The sequence below is a fragment of the Labeo rohita genome, chromosome 23 (genome assembly GCF_022985175.1).
Source record: "Labeo rohita strain BAU-BD-2019 chromosome 23, IGBB_LRoh.1.0, whole genome shotgun sequence".
In the NCBI taxonomy this organism is placed as follows: domain Eukaryota; kingdom Metazoa; phylum Chordata; class Actinopteri; order Cypriniformes; family Cyprinidae; genus Labeo; species Labeo rohita.
The window spans coordinates 27667972-27692059 of record NC_066891.1 but is presented as its reverse complement, the minus strand read 5'-3'; the positions used below and the strand labels follow the sequence as shown (position 1 = coordinate 27692059).

At 34.7% G+C, this 24088-nt stretch overlaps 2 protein-coding genes and 1 long non-coding RNA gene across 7 annotated transcripts in view; 1 reads left to right on the top strand and 2 right to left on the bottom strand.

The window, feature by feature from the left end:
- mitfb (melanocyte inducing transcription factor b) overlaps positions 1–10342 on the top strand; it is a 226781-nt gene extending 216439 nt beyond the window's left edge. The window contains exon 11 of the transcript XR_007825491.1: positions 10308–10342. The gene's annotated coding sequence lies outside the window, so the exon portion shown is untranslated. The remainder of the gene's footprint in view (positions 1–10307) is intronic.
- Positions 1–24088, bottom strand: part of hdac7a (histone deacetylase 7a) — a 129607-nt gene that overhangs the window by 82857 nt on the left and 22662 nt on the right. For 3 of the 5 annotated variants that reach the window (XM_051096163.1, XM_051096164.1, XM_051096165.1), the window contains exons 2-3: positions 13096–13128; positions 11811–11879 (exon numbers count right to left, since the gene is read on the bottom strand). In XM_051096163.1, coding sequence (XP_050952120.1) covers positions 11811–11879; positions 13096–13128 — 102 coding nt within the window. Of the gene's footprint in view, positions 1–11810; positions 11880–12697; positions 12892–13095; positions 13129–24088 lie in introns of those variants that run through there. The other 2 variants (XM_051096168.1, XM_051096166.1) reach the window with 2 other exon arrangements.
- Positions 19854–21948, bottom strand: LOC127154568 (uncharacterized). The gene is made up of 3 exons (XR_007825492.1): positions 20941–21948; positions 20629–20862; positions 19854–20550 (listed from the first exon to the last, which is right to left on the bottom strand). It is a non-coding gene; the product is annotated as an uncharacterized LOC127154568 (long non-coding RNA).

Below are 24088 nucleotides of genomic sequence, written 5' to 3'. Positions count from 1 at the left end.
TATAGATATTATAAACGTTCCGACTCACTGAAGCTGTATGCAAACTACGCAAGAATCAGCAGACGGCTGAATTGTTGTAACACTATGTGGCTTCTAACCTAAAGAGAGTTACAACATGAACGAGAAGCTATAAGCAGACTGCGGAGTCATGCCGGTCAGCTGATGTGACTACACATCATCAGGAGTTTGTGTGTGCGTGCATATTACAACTAGCTACTGCATTTTATCAGCAGAAAGGCTAACTGCCTTACCAGGTCAATGTGAGGAATGTGTCTGATGTTGAGAAGACAGCATGATGGAGGAGAAAGGGCAGGAGTAAAGGAGCGCTGCCTCGGGGTGAGGTCACGTCTGTGAGTGTGTGAGTGGGTTTCAGATGTAATGAAGACCATGCAAGTTTGTGAACATAAACCAAGCTAGACAGGTACATTTGAATTATAAATAACACGCATTTAATTCTAGTGAAATTCTTTTGAAGGATATTTTTATATTTAAGATATTTATACTCATCATTTCATTTGCTTAAATGAGGTGTATGACCTTTGGAAAAGCCTTTATGATGCAATTATGTTGCCTTAAAATACTGCAGCTGTCAACATGTTTATAGCTATCTGCATGAATAACATTTCTAGTTACACTCGATTTCACATTTGTTGCATCCCAAAATGAGTCAGAACACAGTTACATGTATCTAGGTCAGAAAAATGCTCTATGCAACTACATCAACATGAATTGATGCATTGGAAGTGTTACTGTGGCAGTAACAAACCTCCGTACTGTAGAGAGTGAAACGAAAAGTTGTTTCTAAAGGCATTCTAAATTCTTTAAATTTTAATTCGAAGATCAAACGCAGCACAAGTACATGATGCATTCTCAGAGTTGCCACAAGGGGCGCTGTAATACATAATGTAAAATCAAAAATAACAATATTATTATTCCCTTTATAAAGTTTACCTAGTTGTATCATGAGAACTCTCTGAGGATTGTAGCGTGGCAATGGATATATAATATATAATATATCCCACAGCAGATCTATACAGGTGGAGCTGGGGAGGCGGAGGGTTTCAGAGGAACTCTGAAAGTGCGCTGCGGTATTCTGTAGTGAATGCTAACCAGTCGTTTAAATGTAAAGCAGCAAGCTCATTGGCTGCGTATGGAAACTGATCAGCTTGTGCCAAGTAGTTTAACGCTGTGAATATCATCAGTTTGCGTTAATGACTGCGCCATCTAGAGTTTCATGACAGAACTTGGCATTCTTACTAGAAACAATTTATCTATTTTTTTTTTTTTTTTTTTATTTATTTTTTTTTAATATTCTATTTCACTCAGAATTGTTACATGGACAAACCATATAAGTTTAAGTTGACTTAGGATGTTTACATGACAACAATATACTAAAAAAAGGACATTTTTCTGTGCTTTTTTGAAAAGTTTTGCGTAAAGACGACAAAACGATCCTTGTTCACATGGATTTGCAAAAATGACTAAAATGCTGTATTATTCATGCCAGGTTAGTAGTTGGTGATGTCACTTTGTAAAGTAACACATACCTCCAGACTAAACGCATAATACGCAACGTTTTCACAAATTTACGCCCCCCCAAAACGCTGCTGTCATATAAATGAAATGTCAAAACGCATAAAAAGTTTTATGTTTTTGGTTTAAACTGTGTTGTGAAACACCTCCTTAAATGTTACAAATGGCTAAAGGAAACTGTATCGCCCCCTGGAGTATGGAGGTTTGTGGTAGAGCTAATCAATTAGTTAACTAATAACCAAGATTAAGAATCTGTCACCACATAACAAGCTCAATTTAAGTCAGATGAATTATCCGTAGCTAGTTGACACAGGCCAGAACATCTAACCAGTGGTAGAACTAACCAAATAGTTAACAACTCAGCGCAACCCAGATTACTGTTACCAGTAAAATGAATCTTCCCCCAACTGTTGCAATATAGAACTAGGACAACTTAAATCATATGGTCCACAACTAGTCAGCACAGTCTCAAAAAAATCAAATAGTCATCAAACTAAAACTGATTAGTTAGCTAATCAGTCCAACAATTTACTCATCAAATAAAAAAAGATATTTCTTCCAGCTGTGAAGGCTATAACGGTATCGTTTTTAAAAAACTGTGTTTTCAGTTGTCGTATAAATGAAATGTCAAAGTGCATAGGTTTTCAGTTTTTGGTTTAAACTGTGTTGTGTAAACACCCTCTTAAATGTTACAGATAGTTAAAGGAAACTTTATCGCCCCCTGGAGTATGGAGGTTTGTTACTGCCACAGTTTCACTTGAAATGCATCAATCACTCACGTTTGCGTAATTACATGGAGTATTTTTGTGACTTACGTAAGTGTGTTCAATGCATTACAGCATAATTGGAATGTAGTTCTGCTGTGGATATGGTCACAGTGTAAATCATTTTTGAGAGATACAGACATAGAGGAGGTTACGTCTACCCACAATTTACTGCACACTCAAAATGGCGCCACTCAACAGTGTAATTCGGTGTTTGAACTCCAACAACTCTCAAGTGGACACAAAAATGTACATAATGACACCTCTCTACGCAGATTTGCCTCTTTCCTCTTAGCCCTTCACTCCCTCTTGCACTTCCTCCGCTATGCGTTCCCCTTTCCATGGATTCTTTTTATTTAACAACTGTTCTGGGAAAGCATTCGCCAGGAACACATCTCATACATATGCAGCCTCACGAACTTCTGTCTGAGCCTCCAACAATGAAGGAGGACATTAACATTCCCTGTAACCTCAAATACACACACACAAACCGACTCACACTGGCTCAATGAGCTCTTTTTGTCCTGTGCGCTCTAACAAATGAGCACCTTTGTGTCCGAACACTTCCTTGTCTCCAAACATTCAGGGGGTCAAACACAACGTTCTGATCCTCACAGACCTTGGTTGAACTTGCTTCTAAAAACAGCAGGCCGGTGTGGGCTGCTCTGGGAAAACAGGATTAGTTCATTCCCAGCGACTCTAGAGCGCTGGCTTGAGCCAACACGGTTTATATTGTACGTAATAACCAACAGCGCTTATATTTGCTAAGTGGTCGAGAGTTGTTGACTAGTTACCTTAGGTAAATGACATGGCATGTGGCATAAGTGGTCTGACGGCCCGGTGTCCCATTCTGTGTCCCAGTTTCACTTTTATTTTCAGATTCTCATGTTACCTATAACTGGTTGACAAAGCATTTAATATTGGTATAGCCAGATGACTAGTTGGTGCAACCCTTTACTAACCAAGAAACTGAATTTTCGTCTTCTTGTCAAAATATAGCACAATTGAAGTCATATCCCTTTTGAAAAAAACAGCTTATGCTTGTTAGGTACATTTTGAGGCATGACAGCTGGTTTAAGCTGGTCCTGAGCTGGAGCTAGTTGCTTAGGACAAGCATTGACCAGTTTAAACCAGCTTATAACCAGATTATAATCAATTTAAGTCAGCTCCTGAACAAATAAGGACCATCTTATAGCTGCTCAAAGCAGCTACCATGCTTCAAAACATAGTCAACAAAGGCTCAAATCTTGAACCTTAAACTAACTGATCAGTAAACTAGCTAGTGCATCTATTTGCTAACCAAAAAAAAAAAAAAAATCCATCCAATTGCTGTCACAAGTGTAACTGGAGTCAAGTGATCCACAGCTAGTAGACACTGACCCGACTCATCTAATAGTGGAAAAACTAGTCAATTTCCTAACCAGTTGGTGAAACTATTTACTAACCAAACAAAAAAAAATTCTTCCTGCTGTTACCATACAGAACAAGCAAAAATTAAGTCTTGTGGTGCATGATTAGTTAAAACAGGTCTAACACATTAAAGCAATTAATCAGTTAACTAGTCGGTGCAACCCATACTAACCAGGAAACTCAATTTTACTCTAGCTGTAGAAGTATAACCTGTTAAAAAACCAGCATATGCTCGTTAGGTGAAACATGACAGCTGATTTGTTTAAACTGGTCCTCAGCTTGTTATAAGCTGGTTATGATCTGGGCCAGAGCAAGAGCTAGTTGGTTAGGACCAGCTTGGGACCAGAACATGACCAAAACCAGCTCATAATCAGCTCAGGACCAGTTTAAACAAGGTCATGACCAACTAAGGACCAGCTTAAACCAGCTGCCAATTCTAACCAGCTGCCATGCTTCAAAACGTACCAAACCAGCATATGCTATTTTTTTCAACAGGTCAAGGTAAGATTAGCTCATCTTAAGTCAAATGGTTCAAAACTACTTGACACATGCTCAAAGCATCAAATAGTGGTAGAGCTAATCGATTAGTTAACCACTAACCAAGATTTAGAATTCCTGCTGTTACCACATAACTACCATAATTTAAGTACATGAATTACTGGTAGTTACAGGCCCAAAAGAGCTAACCAGGGGTAGAACTAACCAAATAGTTAACTACTCAGCACAACCCAGATAACTGAATTTAACTGTTACCAGTAAAATGAAACTTCCTCCAACTGTTGCAATATAGAACTAGCACAACTTAACTTATCGCAACTTGTCAGCACAGTCTCGAAACATCAAATAGCCATCAAACTAAAACTGATTAGTCCAACAATTTACTAACCCAAAAAAATGATATTTCTTCCAGCTGCCACCATATAATACAAATGCAGCTGGAGTCAAGTGAATTCAAGCTAGTTAACACAAGCCAAAAACATCATGGGGTGCATGACTAGTCAATACAGGTCTAAAATATTAAACTGTGGTATCAGTTAGTTTATTAGTCAGCCCTATTAACCAGAATACTCATGCTGTCATAATACAGAACAAACAAAAGTTGTGCCACACTGTCCACAACTAGTCAACACTGGATCAAATCATAACTAGTCATGTGATCCATGACTAATCAACACAGACTTAAAACACAGAATAAACTGACTAATATAACAATCTGTAAAACCTCTACTCATCTACAAATTAACACCAGCAGCATCATCATCTACCATCACCAAAGATTTCAAGCTCATCATACTGTTGTATGATAAGCTTCAAATCTTTGGTAATGGTACATGATGATGGAATAGTTGATAGATCTTCCACAGTAAGAAGTACCTCTTCTAAACTGAAAAAAAAAAAAAAAAATCACACTCAAAATCAAAGATGTTTCAGAAGGCAGCACTGTCACATCCTGGATGAATCACAAAGGGCTCAGATTTACGAAAGCAAACGGAACCTTCCTCACCCATGCATCACATCGCTTCAATGTCAGCAGCATAAAAACAGATGGATTCTGACACAGCTTTTGTCTGGAGTGATATTTGTACATGTTAAGAGTTAACTTGTGCCCTGAAGCTGTTAGTGTCGTTTTTTTTTTTCTCTTCTGAGCAGTGATGACAGCCGCAGCGGTGAAGGAGGCTGGTGTCAGCTGACCCTGCTTTCAGCCAGTAACAGGAAATGTGATCTTTACAGCAGCTCCCTGAAAAACAATCTCGCTATTGTCAGCTTGACTCTCCTGTCCCTCTGCCCCTCACAGGGTGGGGGATGCAAAAAATACCTCACAATGAACATCTTCCCATCATTCCTGTCAGCTAACGCATAACCATGTCCATTTATGTTGCCCCGCAGGTAAATCATTTCCAGTGAACTGGCAAAAAAAAAAAACAAATCCCAATGGTACACTGCAAAATGCAGCTGTTTCCTTAAGAAGTTAGTTCTACAAATTCAACAAACTTTAATGTCCAACACATACGACACTGGTTTAATGATAATCGATTACTTAACTACTAACCATATATTAAAGTTTCCCTCCGCTATTGCAATATGGCAAGCACAGGCCCAAAACTTTTAACTAGTGGTAAAACTAACCAATTAGTTAACTAGTCAGCATAACCCCTACTAACCAGGAAATTTAATCTTCCGCAATATGCCATAATATAGAACAAGCACAACTTAAATCACATGGTCCACAACTAGTCAACACAGGCTCAAAATATCTAACAATGGTAAAACAAACCGTTTAGTTTACTAGTCTGTGCAACTATTTATTAACCAAAAACCTATAAATTCTTCCAGCTGCCATTATATAAAACAAACATAACTTGAGTCAAGTGAACTACAGCTAGTCAGTACAGGTCCAAAACATCTAACTAGTGGTAGAACTAACCATTTAGTTAACTAGTCAGCATAACTCCTGCTAACAAGGAAACTGAATCTTTCTCCAGCTGTCACAATATAGAAGCAGAACTAAAATCGCATGGCCCACAACTAGCCAGCGCAAGCTCAAATCATCTAACAGTGGTAGAATGAACCAATAGTTAACTAGTCTGTGTAAATATTTAATAACAAAAAAACTGAAAATTCTTTCAGCTGCAACATATAGAACAAACATAACTTGATTCAACTGAACTACAGCTAGTCAGCTACAGCTGCAGCTAGGAGCACAAAACATCTAACTAGTGGTAGAACTAACCAACTAGTTAACTAGTAAGCACAACTCTTAGTAAAGAAAACTTAACAACCAAAAACCTGTAAATTCTTCCAGCTGCCATTATATAGAATAAACAAGTACGTCAAGTGAACTACAGCTTAGTCGGTACAAGCCCAAAACATCTAACTAGTGGTAGATGGAACTAAATCTTCCTCCAACTGTCACAATACATAAGCACAACTAAAATCTCATGGTCCACAACTAGAGTGAACCAATTAGTTAACGAGTCAGTGCAGCTATTTAATAACCAAAGAACTGAAAATTCTTTCAGCTGCCACCATATAAAACAAAATTAATTTGACTCTGGTGGTGAACTACATACAGCTAGTAACTAGTGCTAGACTATTAACCAATTAGTTAACTAGCCAGCATAACTCCTGCTAACCAGGAAACTGAATCTAACATACATAACAAGCACAACCTAAATCACAGGGTCCACAACTAGTCAACACTTGCTCCAAAAATTAAATAGTTGCTGAACTAAGTGATTAGTTTAACTAATTAGTGCAACAATTTATTAACCAAACAACTGATATTTCTTCCAGCTGCTGTGTAACCTAACAGCTATATTAGTTAAGTCATATTACACAATATTTTTGACATGGGACAGAAACCAACTATCTGTCTGCAAATATATGCTCTGTCTATGAGACTGGTTAGTTAACAACTAACCCACAATTAGAATATTCCTCATGCTGTCGCCACATAACAAGCACAATTAAAGTCACATGGTCCACAGCCAGTTGAGACAGGCCTAAAACATCTAACCAGTTGTAGAAATAACCAATTAGTTAACTAGTCAGTGTAACCCCTACTAACCAGGAAATGTGTATTTCTTCAGGCTGACATGTAAACAAACATGGTCAGACTGGTTTAGTCATATTAAACAATATTTTTGGACTGGGAACAGAAACAGCTTTGGACCCTGAAAACCAGCAGTTAAAATGTACTAAACTTAAATAACCAACATGACTGGTTTAGTGCTTTATAAACCATAAGTTACATTGCATGATATGATTATTAGATGACAGCCAGAAGATTTCTAAAGCATTAAGACGCACTAAAGCTTAAGGGAGAGTTGTATGTACATGTCAAAACCACCGATGACTTTAGAGGAATTCACTCTGAGATAGTTTACACAAACTGCGGTTTAGTTACTAAATGCAATATGATTAGGCCCGCTAGTTCCATCGCATTGCCCAATATCATCTGTATTCTAAACGATGACGAAACTGTATCGGGTCACATGCACTACATAAATTGTAAGAAGGACAAAAGGCCGGCACTTCTACAACAGACCGTTCAGCGGGCTTCACGAGCGGTCCGTGGGGCCCGGTTACAGCCGAACAAAAGAGCGGGAGCGGTGTCGGATCCCTCTCACAGGCACGGCTGAAACGTTATCCCCGCGCCGCTGGCCATGACCTCATCGTGTTGTTTTTCCCGCAAACGCTCGGCCCGCTGTGGCGCACGCAACTCGAGCCGGGCGCAAGCTACAGGACTCTGCTGCTTCAAGCTATATCTAATGGCAAGCAATGTCATGTACAAATACGTCTATGTTTGTTTACACTACCATCCGCTGAGTCAAGACTAGTAATAGATTTAAAATTGTGTCAAGAGCTTAAGATAAACAACATAATGATAAATCTGTTCTGTAAATCAAAATTTTGAATTATTTATTAGTTGGTAAAATCAGTCTGTTAGGTTAAATGTCTCAGTCATTTGCATAATTAATTAATCATTACATCTCATGTTCTGTTGAGATTGACTGTCTTTACTGGGTCCCGTCAACCCTGATAATATATGGGTTAAAATAATTTTCGACATTTAAAGTTTTGTTTATAATCAAAAAGATTATGAACAGTCAATATCTGACCATAATCTAACTGAAGAAAGTTTGCTCACAAGGGTGCATTTATTTGATCAAAAATACAAAAATACAGTAAAATATTATTGCAATTTAAAATAACTGTTTTCTATTTGAACATATTGTAAAATGTAATTTATTCCTGCGATCAAAGTTGAATTTTCAGCATCATTACTCCAGTCTTCAGTGTCACATGATCCTTCAGAAATCATTCTAATATGCTGATTTGCTGTTCAAGAAACATTTGAAAGTGTTGAAACAGAAATCTTTGTAAGCTTATAAATATCTTCACTGACACTTTGAATTCTTTTAATGCATCTTAGCTGAATAAAAGTGTTATTTTCTTTTAGAGAAAGCTTATTTTGAACATAGGTGTATTTATTATCATTATTTATGTTTGCATTAGTCTTGGCTAAGCCTAACATGAGGGTTAATACTGTAAATATGAGCCATACAGTCTTTGCTTTGGATGTCGTCAATGAACTTAAGTACACTAATGTGGAACAATGAATAGTCAAGTTAGTCATCTAATCTCCATATACTGAGAGTTCAAGTTATCAAGACGACTCAGAAGGGTCTGTTACAACTGATTCAATCAGGCGTAATGCAGCATAAATAACATCCATTCTTCACTGCCAATCAAAATCCAACACATCTGAAATATGAGATCTGCTGTATGTTTTGACTCTGTGCATCCTACATACAGCCGAACGCTTCTCCCAATGATAACAGAGCTGATTTGAAGCTCAGGTTTTGCTCAGATTTCCTCAGAGGATATACAGACTGCTGTATATGGCCTAGTGAAAAACAAATATTCTAAAATGTATTTAAAATACATTTATTTCATGCTAAGTATGCTACAAATACATTTACATATTATGTACTTAATAAAAATACCCTGCAGTTTTACAAATTCATTTTATACTTAACGCACTTTAATTGTGCGGAAGTCGTGCTGAAGTCCAACTAAAGATATACTGAACTACTACTGCAAGTATACTTTAGGTACACTTCAAATATTTTGCATTTAAAGACTGACAGTATTTAAAGATCATGCAATCCTCATCAGTAGTGACATTAAAACATATTTTAGGCTTAATATTAAGAAATGTGCATTGTTCACAAGTAGTACTCCAAATAAAGTTTAATTACAATTTTTATAGCAGTAAGTTTTGAGCGATATGTCAGTAAATATGTTAATAGACTTGAACTATATTTAGTATAAAATTAATGCATTTTAAATCTATTAGTTCTTTACTAGGGTGCACAGATATATATAAGAAGAGACTAAAAATATCACTCAGAATCTAATCATAAAAGATCTATTTAACTTTAAAAACTATCAAAACAATTCATTAAGTAAATGTTTGAGGTCAGTAAAAAAGAAAGAAAAAACAAAGAAAAACATTCATATTTTAAAGGAGAAGTCCACTTCCAGAACAACAATTCACAAATAATGTACTCACCCCCTTGTCATCCAAGATGTTCATGTCTTTCTGTCTTCAGTTGTAAAGAAATCATGGTTTTTGAGGAAAACATTTCAGGATTTTTCTTCATATATAATGGACTTCAATTCTGCCCCCGATTTTGAACTTCCAAAATGTAGTTTAAATGCAGCTTCAAAGGCTCTAAACGATCCCAGCTGATGAAGAAGGGTCTTATCTAGCGAAACGATCTGTCATTTTTTTCGAAAAATAAAAATTTGTATACTTTTTAAGCACAAAAGCTTGTGAAGAACAGGCTCTGGAATGTGCGTTCTTGAATGATTCGTTCATTTTGAACGAATCTTTAATGTGACTCGGGAAGAACGAGTCGTGTCGGGGAGTGATCGTTCAGTCGCGCATGCACAACATCTCATTAGGTTCTGTGCTGGAATTCATTCACCTGTTTCGAGTCTTCGGGTTTTCAAGTCGTTCGTTCATCTTATGGGGCTGTCACGTGATGAACGAACGACTCAAACCCAAAAACTTGTCAGATAAGAGGTGAGGTGAACTAATCATAGACTAAAGACCCAAGTAAACGATTAATTAATCTTTTCTGTTTCTTATAGCATTATAGTTTTGTCTTGTTTGTAGTGTGATCAACATTTGTGTAAGCAGTAGATGTGTAAGGGAGGTAACACGTAACATTTTAATTATATTTTGCTAAAATGAATAAAATGACTCGAAAAAATATTCATTCATTTTGCTGAACGAGACTCAAAGGTCCGAGTCGGTAAAATGATCCGAACTTCCCATCACTACTACGAATCACGTCTAAGTTCATCGACTGTGTACTCCGGCTCAAAAAGGCAGAGCATGTTGAAAATCTCCATCTTATTTTCTCCTACAACTTCAGAATCGTCCGACATCATTGTACCTTTTTGTTTGTAAACAGTGTTCACTTTCTTAGTCTTTGCGCGTTCGCTTTGTAAACACTGGGTCTGTAGTTCCGCGTGACCTTTCGACGTGATCCAATAGTACGTAGCGTCATGAACGCACATCCCAGAACCTGTGCTACATGAGCTTTTGTGCTTAAAACGTAAAACGGCGAGTTTTTTCTCGAAAAAAATGACTGTTTCACTAGATAAGACCCTTCTTCCTTGGCTGGGATCGTTTAGAGCCATTTGAAGCTCCCTCTAAATTACATTTTTAAAGTTCAGAATCGGGGGCACAATTGAAAAATCCTGAAATGTTTTCCTCAAAAATAATTTCTTTACGACTGAAGACAGAAAAACATGAACATCTTGGATGGTGAGTGGATTATTTGTAAATTCTTGTTCTGGAAGTGGACTTCTCCTTTAAATGTTATTCAGTTAAAAAATCCTAACAAAACATGAAGTCACAGTTTCCACAAAAATATGAAGAAGCACAACTGTTTACAACATTGATAATAATAGCAATGTTTCAAATCAGCATATTAGAATTTCTTAAGGCTCATGTGACACTGCAGTAATGAGGCTGAAAATCGAACTTTGACATCACAGGAAGAAATTACATTTTACAATACACATAAAAAAACAATTTTAAATTTTATTTCACAAGATTAAAATTGTATTACTGTATTTTTGATCAACTTAAGAGACTTCTTTCAAAAACATGAAAAAAATCTCTCAAACAATTGTGTACAATGGCTCCAAAAAAGCAAAGAGACACAATTTATATGCACGCTTTGTGGTTGTCAAATACGAAACATATCGCTAATGCAATTCTCTACACCTGCGGTTAATCTGCAAGAACACCTGTGTGAACTGACGTCACGCATCCACCAAAAATCACCTTGTTTGGCTAGAACTGAAAAACTGTTCTGAGGAAACCTGCAGCACTTCTTTGCATGTGCCACTTGCTTTGCCATCCAGAAATTGTAAGTGTTCCTTAACACTTCTTTGCACCCTTAAGTAAATAGTTCCGGTAAGTAAGGCTTACTTATTCACTCATGTGAAGGCAAAATATGTCACCTTCTCAAACCATACAGTTAAAGCTCCTCTGAATCTGAAATGAAGGTAACATACCTGCCACTCCCCAGTAGTGAGTGTCTCTTTGATCTGACTCGACGATCAGTCCCGCTGCACAACTTCCATCTGTGGAACAAGAAGAAGTGGAGATGTTTGAAAGAGCCTTCATTTCCTGCCCTCACACCCTTACAAACATTTATGACAGAGCCTGTGGTAACATAAATAGTTGTACAGTGCGAACACGCAGTGGTTAGTTTAATAACTTCTTTTAAGGTGAAAACAATGAAATTAAAGCTTCTCAGATCTCCTTAACCTAAGGTTTACCGGTAACAGTAAGTACAGTAACCTATGGTATTTTGGAAGAGATTATTATGGTTACCATGGTAAATTCTGTAAGGGCGTACTGAACCCTAAGTAGCAAAGGCTGTGTCTCAAACACCCCACTGCTTACCTAAACAGTTTTGGCCATCACTAAATGCCTAAAAATGCTGTTTAGGTAGGCAAGTCACGCTGTTTTTAAGTCCAGCACACAAACTTACGCTTTGAGTTAAAGACGCCTTCAAGACTCAAGTCAGTATAGAGAACTACAAAGTTTCTCACGGGTTATTTTAGACAGACGACTTTATTTGTTTGTTTCTTAGTCTGTTTGGGTTTCATTTCCACTTCGTTTCTAAACTTGTTCTTTATATGCATGTTTCACCAACCCAGTGCACAGTATATAATTATTAAATCTAGCGACAGAGGTGTTTTGAAGGCATGCCTGACAACATAAATATCTAAACAATTCATTAATAACAACAGTCCAAAACAGACTGGCGCATCGCTGTCAAAACAAGCGCCAGTACAAAGCTTTCAAAAGGCATAGAGAAAAAGCCAAGCAACTGACTTCCTTATAAAGACTAAAGCAACAGGACTCAGTTTATCATATGAAAGACAGCCTGTACCTTATGTGAAAGATAAAAGCATGCAACAGGTCGTTATTCCCTTGTGTGAAACTCCTTCTCCTTTTTTGCAGAAGTCTTTACGCCTTGTTTTTTTTAATGTCCAAACGCTTCCTCTGTCTTAATCCTTAGTTAGTAGTCTGACATCCATTAAAAAAGACCAGCAGCGATGTTCGGCAGTGGTGCGAGAGGGAGAAAGTGAGTTATTACAAGTATCTCGGTAAGCCCCGCCCCTGAGGCGGACGAAAATAGAAATGTAGGCGGAGTTCTCCAAAAATAGCGTGTGTGACGTCTCACGCCTGCATTCTCGCATTGTTTCCTTCTCTATTATTTCATTGGCTGAGGCTGCAGCCACATCCACACTGCACTCTAGTGTACTTCAAAGTTCTGTAACTACTCACCATCTAAACCACGCCATGTTTCAGGAGCAGGTGCTGGAGTCGACAGAAGTGATGAACAGCAAAAAGAGAGCAAATCAAGTCAAATAATCAGACTGTGTAGCAAGTCCACAGAAATAAGCAACAAAAGATATTTAAAAAAAAATGGATTAAATTATATATTAAATACATTATATAAATTAAATAAAATTAAATATAAAATAATATATAGTAGGTAATAATAATAATAATAATAATAATAATGAGATTGTGTAGCAGGTGCTGGAGTCGACAGAAATGAACAACAAAAGAGATTTAAAAAAAAAATGGATTAAATTATATATTAAATACATTATATAAATTAAATAAAATTAAATATAAAATAATATATAGTAGGTAATAATAATAATAATAATAATAATAATAATGAGATTGTGTAGCAAGTGCTGAAGTCCACAGAAATGAGCAACAAAAGAGATTTAAAAAAAAAATGGATTAAATTATATATTAAATACATTATATAAATTAAATAAAATTAAATATAAAACAATATATAGTAGGTAATAATAATAATAATAATAATAATAATGAGATTGTGTAGCAGGTGCTGGAGTCGACAGAAATGAACAACAAAAAGAGATCAAATCAAATCAAATAAAATAAAATAAAATAATTAGATTGTGTAGCAAGTGCTGAAGTCGACAGAAATGAACAACAACAAAAAAATTAAAATAAAATGGAATAAATTATGTATTAAATAAATTATATAAATTAAATAAAATTAAATATAAAATAATATATAGTAGGTAATAATAATAATAATAATAATGAGTTTATGTAGCAGGTGCTGGATTTGACAGAAATGATGAACAACAAAAAGAGATAAAATAAAATAAAATAAAATAATTAGATTGTGTAGCAAGTGCTGAAGTCGACAGAAATGAACAACAAAAAAAAAATTAAAATAAAATGGAATAAATTATGTATTAAATAAATTATATAAATTAAATAAAATTAAATATAAAATAATATATAGTAGGTAATAATAATAATAATAATAATGAGTTTATGTAGCAGGTGCTGGATTTGACAGAAATGATGAACAACAAAAAGAGATAAAATAAAATAAAATAAAATAAAATAAAATAAAATAAAATAAAATAAAATAATTAGATTGTGTAGCAAGTGCTGAAGTCGACAGAAATGAACAACAAAAAAGATTAAAATAAAATGGAATAAATTATATATTAAATAAATTATATAAATTAAATAAAACTAAATATAAAATAATATATAGTAGGTAATAATAATAATAATAATAAGAATAAGAATAATAATGAGTTTATGTAGCAGGTGCTGGAGTTGACAGAAGTGATGAACAACAAAAAGAGATAAAATAAAATAAAATAAAATAAAATAAAATAAAATAAAATAAAATAAAATAATTAGATTATGTACCAAGTGCTAAAGTCGACAGAAATGAACAACAAAAAAGATTAAAATAAAATGGAATAAATTATATATTAAATAAATTATATAAATTAAATAAAATTAAATATAAAATAATATATAGTAGGTAATAATAATAATAATAATAATAATAATAATAATAATGAGTTTATGTAGCAGGTGCTGGAGTTGACAGAAATGATGAACAACAAAAAGAGATAAAATAAAATAAAATAAAATAATTAGATTGTGTAGCAAGTGCTGAAGTCGATAGAAATGAGCAACAAAAAGAGACTAAAATAAAATGGATTCAATTATATATTAAATACATTATATAAATTAAATAAAATTAAATATAAAATAATATATAGTAGGTAATAATAATAATTATGAGATTGTGTAGCAGGTGCTGGAGTCGATAGAAGTAAACAACAAAAGAGATTAAAATAAAATAGAATAAAATAGACTAAAAGAAAATAAAAGAAAATGTAATAAAATTAAACAATTAAATCTAAAATAATATATAGTGGGTACAAATAATAATAATAATAATCATCAGAATGTGTAGCAGGTGCCGGAGTCAATAGAAATGAACAAAATAGATTCAAATAAAATAAAATTAAATTAAATAATAAAATTAAATAAAATTAAATTAAATATAGTAGGTAATAATAATAATAAAATAATAATAATAATAATAATAATCATCATCATCATCATCAGCTTGTGTAGCAGGTGCCGGAGTCAATAGAAATGAACAAAATAGATTCAAATCAAATCAAATAAAATTAAATTAAATTATATATAGTAAGTAATAATAAAAATAATAATAATCAGATTGTGTAGTCAGATTGTGATTATAATCAGATGGAGTTGACAAAAATGACCAACAAAAGAGATGAAAATAAAAGAGATGAAAATAAAATATAATAATAATGATAATATAATTAAATTAAATATCAAATAACATATAGAAGGTAATAATAATAATAATAATAATAGCAGAGTCGATAGAAATGAACAACAAAAGAGATTCAAATAAAATGGATTGAAATGAAATAATAATAATCAGATTGTGAAGAGAAATCAGAAATTAACAACAAAATTAATTAATAAAAATAATTAAATATAAAATAATATATAGTAGGCAATAATAATCATCAGATTGTGTAGCAAGTGTTGGAGTCAATAGATATGAACAACAAAAGAGATTGAAATAAAACATGTTAAAACAAAATAAAAATAATGATGATGATGATGATGATAAATTAAATTAAATAATTACATTTAAATTAAATTAAATTAAATATTTATTAACTATATAGAAGGTAATAATCATATTAATAATAATAATAATCAGACTGTGAACAGAAATCAGAAATGAACAACAAAATAGATTGAAATAAATAAAATAAAATAAAATAAATACTACTAATAATATACTACTAGTAGTAATAATAATCAGATTGAGCAGCATATTACAATGATTTATTGATGTATTAGGATCATGTGACACTGAAGTAATGATGCTGAAAATTGTAAATAAAAATGTTAATAATATTTTATTTTAAAAGTAAAAGTAGATCTATATAATTTTAAAAAGTTTATTTTTCTTTTCATGAAGTGTTTACCTTAAAAAAGTGTGTTTGTATTTATCTAAAATAACTGATTGCATACTTGGTTAAATATGTTGATTTGTAATGCATTTTGTTCATGCAATTTGTAAATATACAACTGAATGTATGTTTGCAACATTCTGATTACATTTTGTACATGTTCAGCAAATTATTTAACCTCAGGTTTAACTTTGCATCTCTGTTCATCTTCAAGTCATTAAGCGTTTTGTATAATCTTTCAGTAGCAGCAGCAAGGAAACCTTATGATTTCCACTAAAGATAACACCCTAGATGTACAGCAAAACATCCATGCCCGACGCAAGAGCCGCGTAAACGCACACTATGTGCATATGCACATGTACTTTCAGTGCATGTCACTCAGGCTTTTTTCTTTTCTTTCTGTCTTTCTCAGTAAAACAGAACCGGTCAGCATTCACGCGCCGCACACGCGCTTTGAAACCACTACATGACCCGTTTCTCAGAAACCAGGACACACAGTGACGGTCTCCAGTGGGTTTCTGATTTCCTCTGTGAGGCCCGATCGCTCAGTTCTCATCACCGGCTTACACTGCCTGTGTCTCAAAACCCACCTACGTGCACCTAGAATGCTGTTTTGACCATCATACACCCATGCAGCATTTTTTCTGCTGTGAAAACCATGTTAGACCTCGCTTAGAAAGTTAACGAAGCTGCAAACACAGCAAGTTTCCCTTCACACGCTGTATAAGTGGAGTGAATCGGGTCCAAGTGCATAAAACCTCAATGCTATTTAAATACTTAAATCATTTCTAGGGCAAAGGAACCAAACAAAGACCCCCGAACACACACACTTACTCACACACACGCTGCACACATATAATGAAACTAAAGCAGTGTTGTGCTGTACCTAAATTCTCCTCCAACCGGGGGATCCCAACAGTCTTACCAGAAACCCTCATCCGTGTGTGTGTATGCGTGTGTATATGTGTGTGTGTTATAATTACACAGTCCTTCAGTCTGAATCATATCCGGCAGAAGCTGAAAATAACAAGACCACGATCTGACAGTGAAGCAGCACAGCAGGGGAACAGGCGATACACACAAACACACACACACCAAGTCAAAGCAAACTGTCCTACACGCCAACAAAGCCTTGACTTTCAGCATTTTTATATTCTACTGAATAGAGATTTAAATAAGCATAGAGCATCCAGGAAGGTTCAAAAGTCGTTTTTTGTTTAAAACATAAAATTAACAAGAAAGTCAAAAGTTATGAGGTAAATCTATGATGAAATTTCTAGGTCACTAATCAACTGCAAGTCAGTTTGTGGCACTAACCATAAAAAAATTCCTTTGTGCTGAAAGGACAACATTTTCAAATCTTGGATGCTGGATAACATGAATCATCTGTTTATGCATAAACTTGAGTTCATGTCAGCAAAGTGTTGCAGCAGAACGGGGGAAATACCAGATATATATTGTATTGTAAAAGTCATGTTTCATTTTTATATCCAACACCTAACCGTAATACTGATAACATCATTTGTTATAAATAATTGTGTTAAAACAGAAAACCATTTTCTTTTTAAATCTGCAGAGCTTCTACATATCAGACACTAAAGATATGTACACCTTTAATATCTGTTGCATGCAGTGATTCATCAAAGTATCTCAGACTTCTGAATAACATTTATCTTTGCATCGGGTACTGTAAATGATTTAACCACACTTTTATTGTTTTTACATGTATGATAAACATCAGGGGTTCGTTCTTTAAATACCAGTTAGCCAAGAGAAAAAGAAAAAAAACAGATAGAGTGAGTATAGTGTATGCTTTGTTCAGTAAGCACAGGAAGTGCTCAACCTCTCAGTCACACATTTCTGTACAAACACTAAAATGAGAAATTTACCCATGTGATTTAACCAGTTTATCCAAACAACTTTTTACCCATGTTTATGAGCAAAAACAATGAATAAAACTTGCTTTGTGAGAGATTTTGACGTTTGCTGAATGTACAATGAAAGTGAGATGCAACTGTAGCTGACAACCTCAAATAGAAATGAAAACATTGAGGGGAGTAAACGATGACACTTAAGTTTGTAGGTGAACGAATCCTTTAATAAGCAGGTAAATGTGTTATTTATATAAAAAAGTACTCTCAGTTTGTGGTTAGTAACATTTTTAATGTTTTTGGGGAAAAAACGGCTTGTTATTTTAATTGTTGTATAAATATATATATAAAAAAAAAATTGTACATAACACATTTCTCTTAAATATATACTTTAATTTGTGTGTATTTATAGATACATAATAATTACACACAGCACACACACATATATTAGGCAAACTCAAACTTGTATTTTGTATGCGATTAATCGCGATTAATCATTTGACAGCCATAATTTTAATCAAAGATACAGTCAGTAATATTGTGAAATATTATTACCATTTAAAATCACTGTTTTCTATTTGAATATACTGTAAAATGTCTTTTATTTCTGTGATCAAAACTGAATTTTCAGCATCATTACTCCAGTCTTCAGTGTCATGTGACACTGATATGTTCTGATATGTTGATTTGTTGCTCAAGAAACATTTCTGATTATCATCAGTGTTGAAATCAGTTGTGTTGGTAATTTAATGCATCCTTGCTGAATAAAATAATTAATTTTAAAGACAGAGGATGTTAATCGTTATTTGCATTTCTCAAACACAAATGTAAGCTAGGTTAAGTTTCACACTAATGAGATCCTCTCCAACGGCTAAGCTATATTTCAGTCCAAATTCACACGGGATGCAGTGCTCGTGGTTTGCATTTAGTGAAAAAAGGACAGACTGAGGCGATTTGATTTAGAGCATTTCCTCTCTGCTGGCTGAGATTCGCTGATTCTCATGTTTGTCCTGTCAGGTGGGTCTAACACAGATTTATTTAAAGTCTTCTGAGCAATGAGCAATGCTTTTCATCCAGTAAAATGATCATTCATCTTTACTGTGATTATTCTCAGTGGTGTTTGCTAAGCCAAGCATCACTATTAGTATTGCTCAGATATGACTGAACGTACAATTTGGTGATAAAACAGACAAAAACCTCACAAACTTACACTGAAGGAGGATCTTGATCCAAATTTAGAGACCAAAATATCCTAGAGTCTATTCTAGAGACATTCAAGCAATAGCTACCACTGAATACCCTAGCAACCTCATAGCAACACAGAACATTTTAATGATTGCATTACAACACCATGCAAATCAGAGCAGCTTAATGACTGCATAGCCCCTGGCAACCAACCAGAACACCCTACACTAGCAACTACATTACAATGCATTAACAACCACTCAGACCACCTTAATGACTGCATAGCAACACCCTGGCAACCACCAGGAACACCCTAGGAAATGCATGTTAACAACCATTCGGGGCAATTACAATGCCCTGAAAACCACTCTGAACACCCTACAACCAAATAACAGTATGCTTACAATCACTTGGAACACATTAATGACTGCATAGCAACACCCTGGAAACCAAACAACAATATTCTAACAGCTATTCACAACACCTGAATGGCTGCATAGCAACACCCTAGTAACCATGCAGCAATATTCTAACAGCTATTCACAACACCTGAATGGCTGCATAGCAACACCCTGGTAACCACCAAAAAGCAACCGCCTGTTAACAACCATTCAGAACACCTTAATAACTGCATAGCAACACCATAGCAACCACCCAGAACACCTTGGCAACCACATGTTAACAACAATTCAGAACACCTTAATGACTGCATAGCAACACCCTAGCAACCACCCAGAACACCTTGGCAACCATATGTTAACAACCATTCAGACTACATTAATAATTGCATAGCAACACCCTAGCAACTACCTAGAACAACATAGCAACCTCATGGTAACAACCATTCAGAACACCTTACTGACTGCATAGCAACACCCTGGCAACCACCCAGAACACCTTAGCAACCACATGTTGACAACCATTCAGACTACATTAATAACTGCATAGCAACACCCTGGCAACCACCCAGAACACCTTAGCAACTACATGTTGACAACCATTCAGACTACATTAATAACTGCATAGCAACACCCTGGCAACAACCAAGAAGCAACCACATGTTAAAAACAATTCAGAACACCTTAATGACTGCATAGCAACACCCTAGCAACCACCCAGAACACCTTGGCAACCATATGTTAACAACCATTCAGACTACATTAATAATTGCATAGCAACACCCTAGCAACTACCTAGAACAACATAGCAACCTCATGGTAACAACCATTCAGAACACCTTACTGACCGCATAGCAACACCCTGGCAACCACCCAGAACACCTTAGCAACCACATGTTGACAACCATTCAGACTATATTAATAACTGCATAGCAACACCCTGGCAACCACCCAGAACACCTTAGCAACTACATGTTGACAACCATTCAGACTACATTTATAACTGCATAGCAACACCCTGGCAACCACCCAGAACACCTTAGCAACCACATGTTGACAACCATTCAGACTACATTAATAACTGCATAGCAACACCCTGGCAACCACCCAGAACACCTTAGCAACCACATGTTGACAACCATTCAGACTATATTAATAACTGCATAGCAACACCCTGGCAACCACCCAGAACACCTTAGCAACCACATGTTGACAACCATTCAGACTATATTAATAACTGCATAGCAACACCCTGGCAACCACCCAGAACACCTTAGCAACTACATGTTGACAACCATTCAGACTACATTAATAACTGCATAGCAACACCCTGGCAACCACCCAGAACACCTTAGCAACCACATGTTGACAACCATTCAGACTACATTAATAACTGCATAGCAACACCCTGGCAACCACCCAGAACACCTTAGCAACCACATGTTGACAACCATTCAGACTATATTAATAACTGCATAGCAACACCCTGGCAACCACCCAGAACACCTTAGCAACTACATGTTGACAACCATTCAGACTACATTAATAACTGCATAGCAACACCCTGGCAACCACCCAGAACGTCCAAGCAACCTCATGTTACCAATCATTCAGATCAACTTAACCACTAAAAACACGGCAGCATTGTGAGAGTGTCAGTAGGGTGTTTTTAAATGAAGAATGTATCATATAGTAAGATGAAGGTCAGTGTCACATTTTTGTTTTCTAACCCAACTCCATTCGGCCAACATTCTTGTTGATATCAGAGAGAACGAGGCTTGTTCCTGTTGTTTAACACAGAGCCTCTGCTTTCTTTCTTTCTCTCTCTGTTTCTCTCTGACTGCACAGTATTGGGAAACTGATGGCTGGGAATGCCAGCAAACCAGTCATATGAATCAAGCAGATTTGATTACATCTGTGTGCGCCTCAATGTGCTCTTTCAATTTCAGCTGCACTACCTTCCTCTAAAATAACTCGCACACACACGCAGTGAAAGCATGGCAGTGTTCCTCTGCTAATGTGGCAGGTTTGATTGGGATGTGTGGTGTTATAATAGCAGCCATTGATAAGCTTTAATCGGATTCTCTGTGGCATTTGGACAGACAGTAACAGAGAGTCATGCACAGACGCGGCTCTGCTGTGGGCAAATGTCAGCAGTTCAGCTCTCAGCCTCACTTCACCCTTTACTGCCCGACACACTCACACTGACGATGGCAATGGAGATTTACAGCGATGCATTTGGGAGCTTGTTTCCGCCACAGAACAAAGTAATTAAAAAGTTAATGGCTTAAAAGTTCATCTTAGAATTCTGACTTTCTCTTAAAAAAGGTGATTCCAATTTGTTTTTCCAAGAGAAAACAAAAAATTCTAAAAATTCTAAAAAGCTAAAGCTGCAGTAAAAATTGTAATCTGTATTTATTTATTTTGAATTTATTTTGAACGGCTGTGATTGTAGTAACACTTTACTGTAAGGCCTCATTTGTTAACATTAGTTAATGTTTTAACTATCATGAATTGACAGCGATCAAATATAATTTTTTATAACATGTAATAATCTTTGTTCACGTTGGTTATAAAAATGTGTTTGTTCATTGTTTGTTCACATTAGTTCACAGTGCATAAACTAGTCTGTTAACAAATACAACTGTTAATGTATTAGTAAATGTTACAATTATCATTAACTGAAACTAATAAATGCTATATCATTTTTATTTATTGTTCTTCTTTGTTAACTAATATAGTTAACTAATGTAACAGATGAGATTGTGATGTTTTTTGTTTATAGTGTAGAAGGGTTTATATTTTAAATTAACTTTTAATACTGGGCTTTTGATTAAATAATGCGACTTTAAGTTCTTTTTTTCCAAAATTTGATTAATTATTATTATTATTAGATTATTATTCTTATTATATAAAACACTATGATAAAGTCCTATTTTATTTTATTTTATAAATCATAGAAGGATTTAGATATTAAACACTTTTAATGCTGGCCTTTTAATAAAAATCATGTGACTTTTTGTGAATAATGTGAATTAATTACAAAATGTAATTACTTAATTGATTACTTAATTCATTTATTATTATTATTATTATTATTATTATTATTATTATATACAATAATTTAATAAAGTCCTATTTTATTTTATTTTATTTTATTTTATATATCGTAAAAGATTTTATATTTTAAATTAAATACTTTTAATGCTGGACTTTTGATTAAATAATATGACTTCAATTTATTCTTTCTAAAATGTAATTAATTAATTAATTAATTATTAGATTTGTTGTTGTTTTTATTATTATTATTATCAAAATACTTTGATAAAGTCCTATTTTATTTTATTTTATATATCACAGAAGGATTTATATTTTAAATTAAATACTTTAAATACTGGACTTTTGATTAAATAATGACTTCAATTTCTTTTTTTCCCAAAATGTAATTTGATCCGATATTATTAGTAGTAGTAGTAGTAGTAGTAGTAGTATATAAAAATACTGTAGTGAATTCTGATTTAATTTAATTTTTTTGTTTTGTTTTATTTTATTTTATTTTATTTTATTTTATTTTATTTTATTTTATCATAGTAGGGTTTGTATATTGAATTAACCACAATTAATACTGAACTTTTGATTAAATAATGTGACTTCAATTTCTTTCTTTTTTTCACATTTTTTTCCTCAAAATTATCACTATTATTATTATTTAAAACACTTTGATAAAGTCCTACTTTTTATTATTTTATTTTCCTCATTATTAATCTATCTTAAACTGCCAAAAATTGAATTGAATAGGGTGACAGAGAGACATAAAGAAAGTCAGAGACCGAGAGGGAGATGTTGGGTATCACGGTTTGCCAGAAGGGTCTGTCCCTTAAGAACCCTTCAGGAATGTGAGGAATGCTGGATAAGGAGAGAGAGAGAGTCCTGAGAGAGAGAGAGAGACAGGGGGCAACGGGGCCAGAGAGCTACAAGTGGGAGAGGCACCGAAAACACCGAGAAAAAACAGATGGAACTACAGGAAAAGAGATGGAGTGCAGAGAAAAGAGAAAAGAGAGGGTGTGGAGAGAAAAGAGAGTCGAGGAGATGTGTGTGTGTGCGTGTGTGTGATGGGAATAGGGATTATTAGGGAGGAGTATTTGAGGGTGGGGTGTGGAGCGGCGTTACACTTCAGATAACGTGACTCAAACATGACTAAAGCAAGACAAAGCAAACACAAACTACAGCACTTTGTGTCTGACAGTTTACTTTGGCTTCAGGCTGAGACTGGCCTCCAGTCGCTAATTAAAAAATCCCATGTCAGGAGTTGAAAAATCGACAAAAGCCTCGTGGGAGGTGCAGAATTCCAAGAATCTTGGAAGGGATTCAACATCTTGGAATTTTAGGATTTGGAACTGATTTGGCCTCAACTATTTCTGCTTTATTGGCTTTTCTTCAGTCGCACTGAAACCTGATGCCGTTTTTTTGGGTTGCAAGCCCTGCGAAAAAAACACAT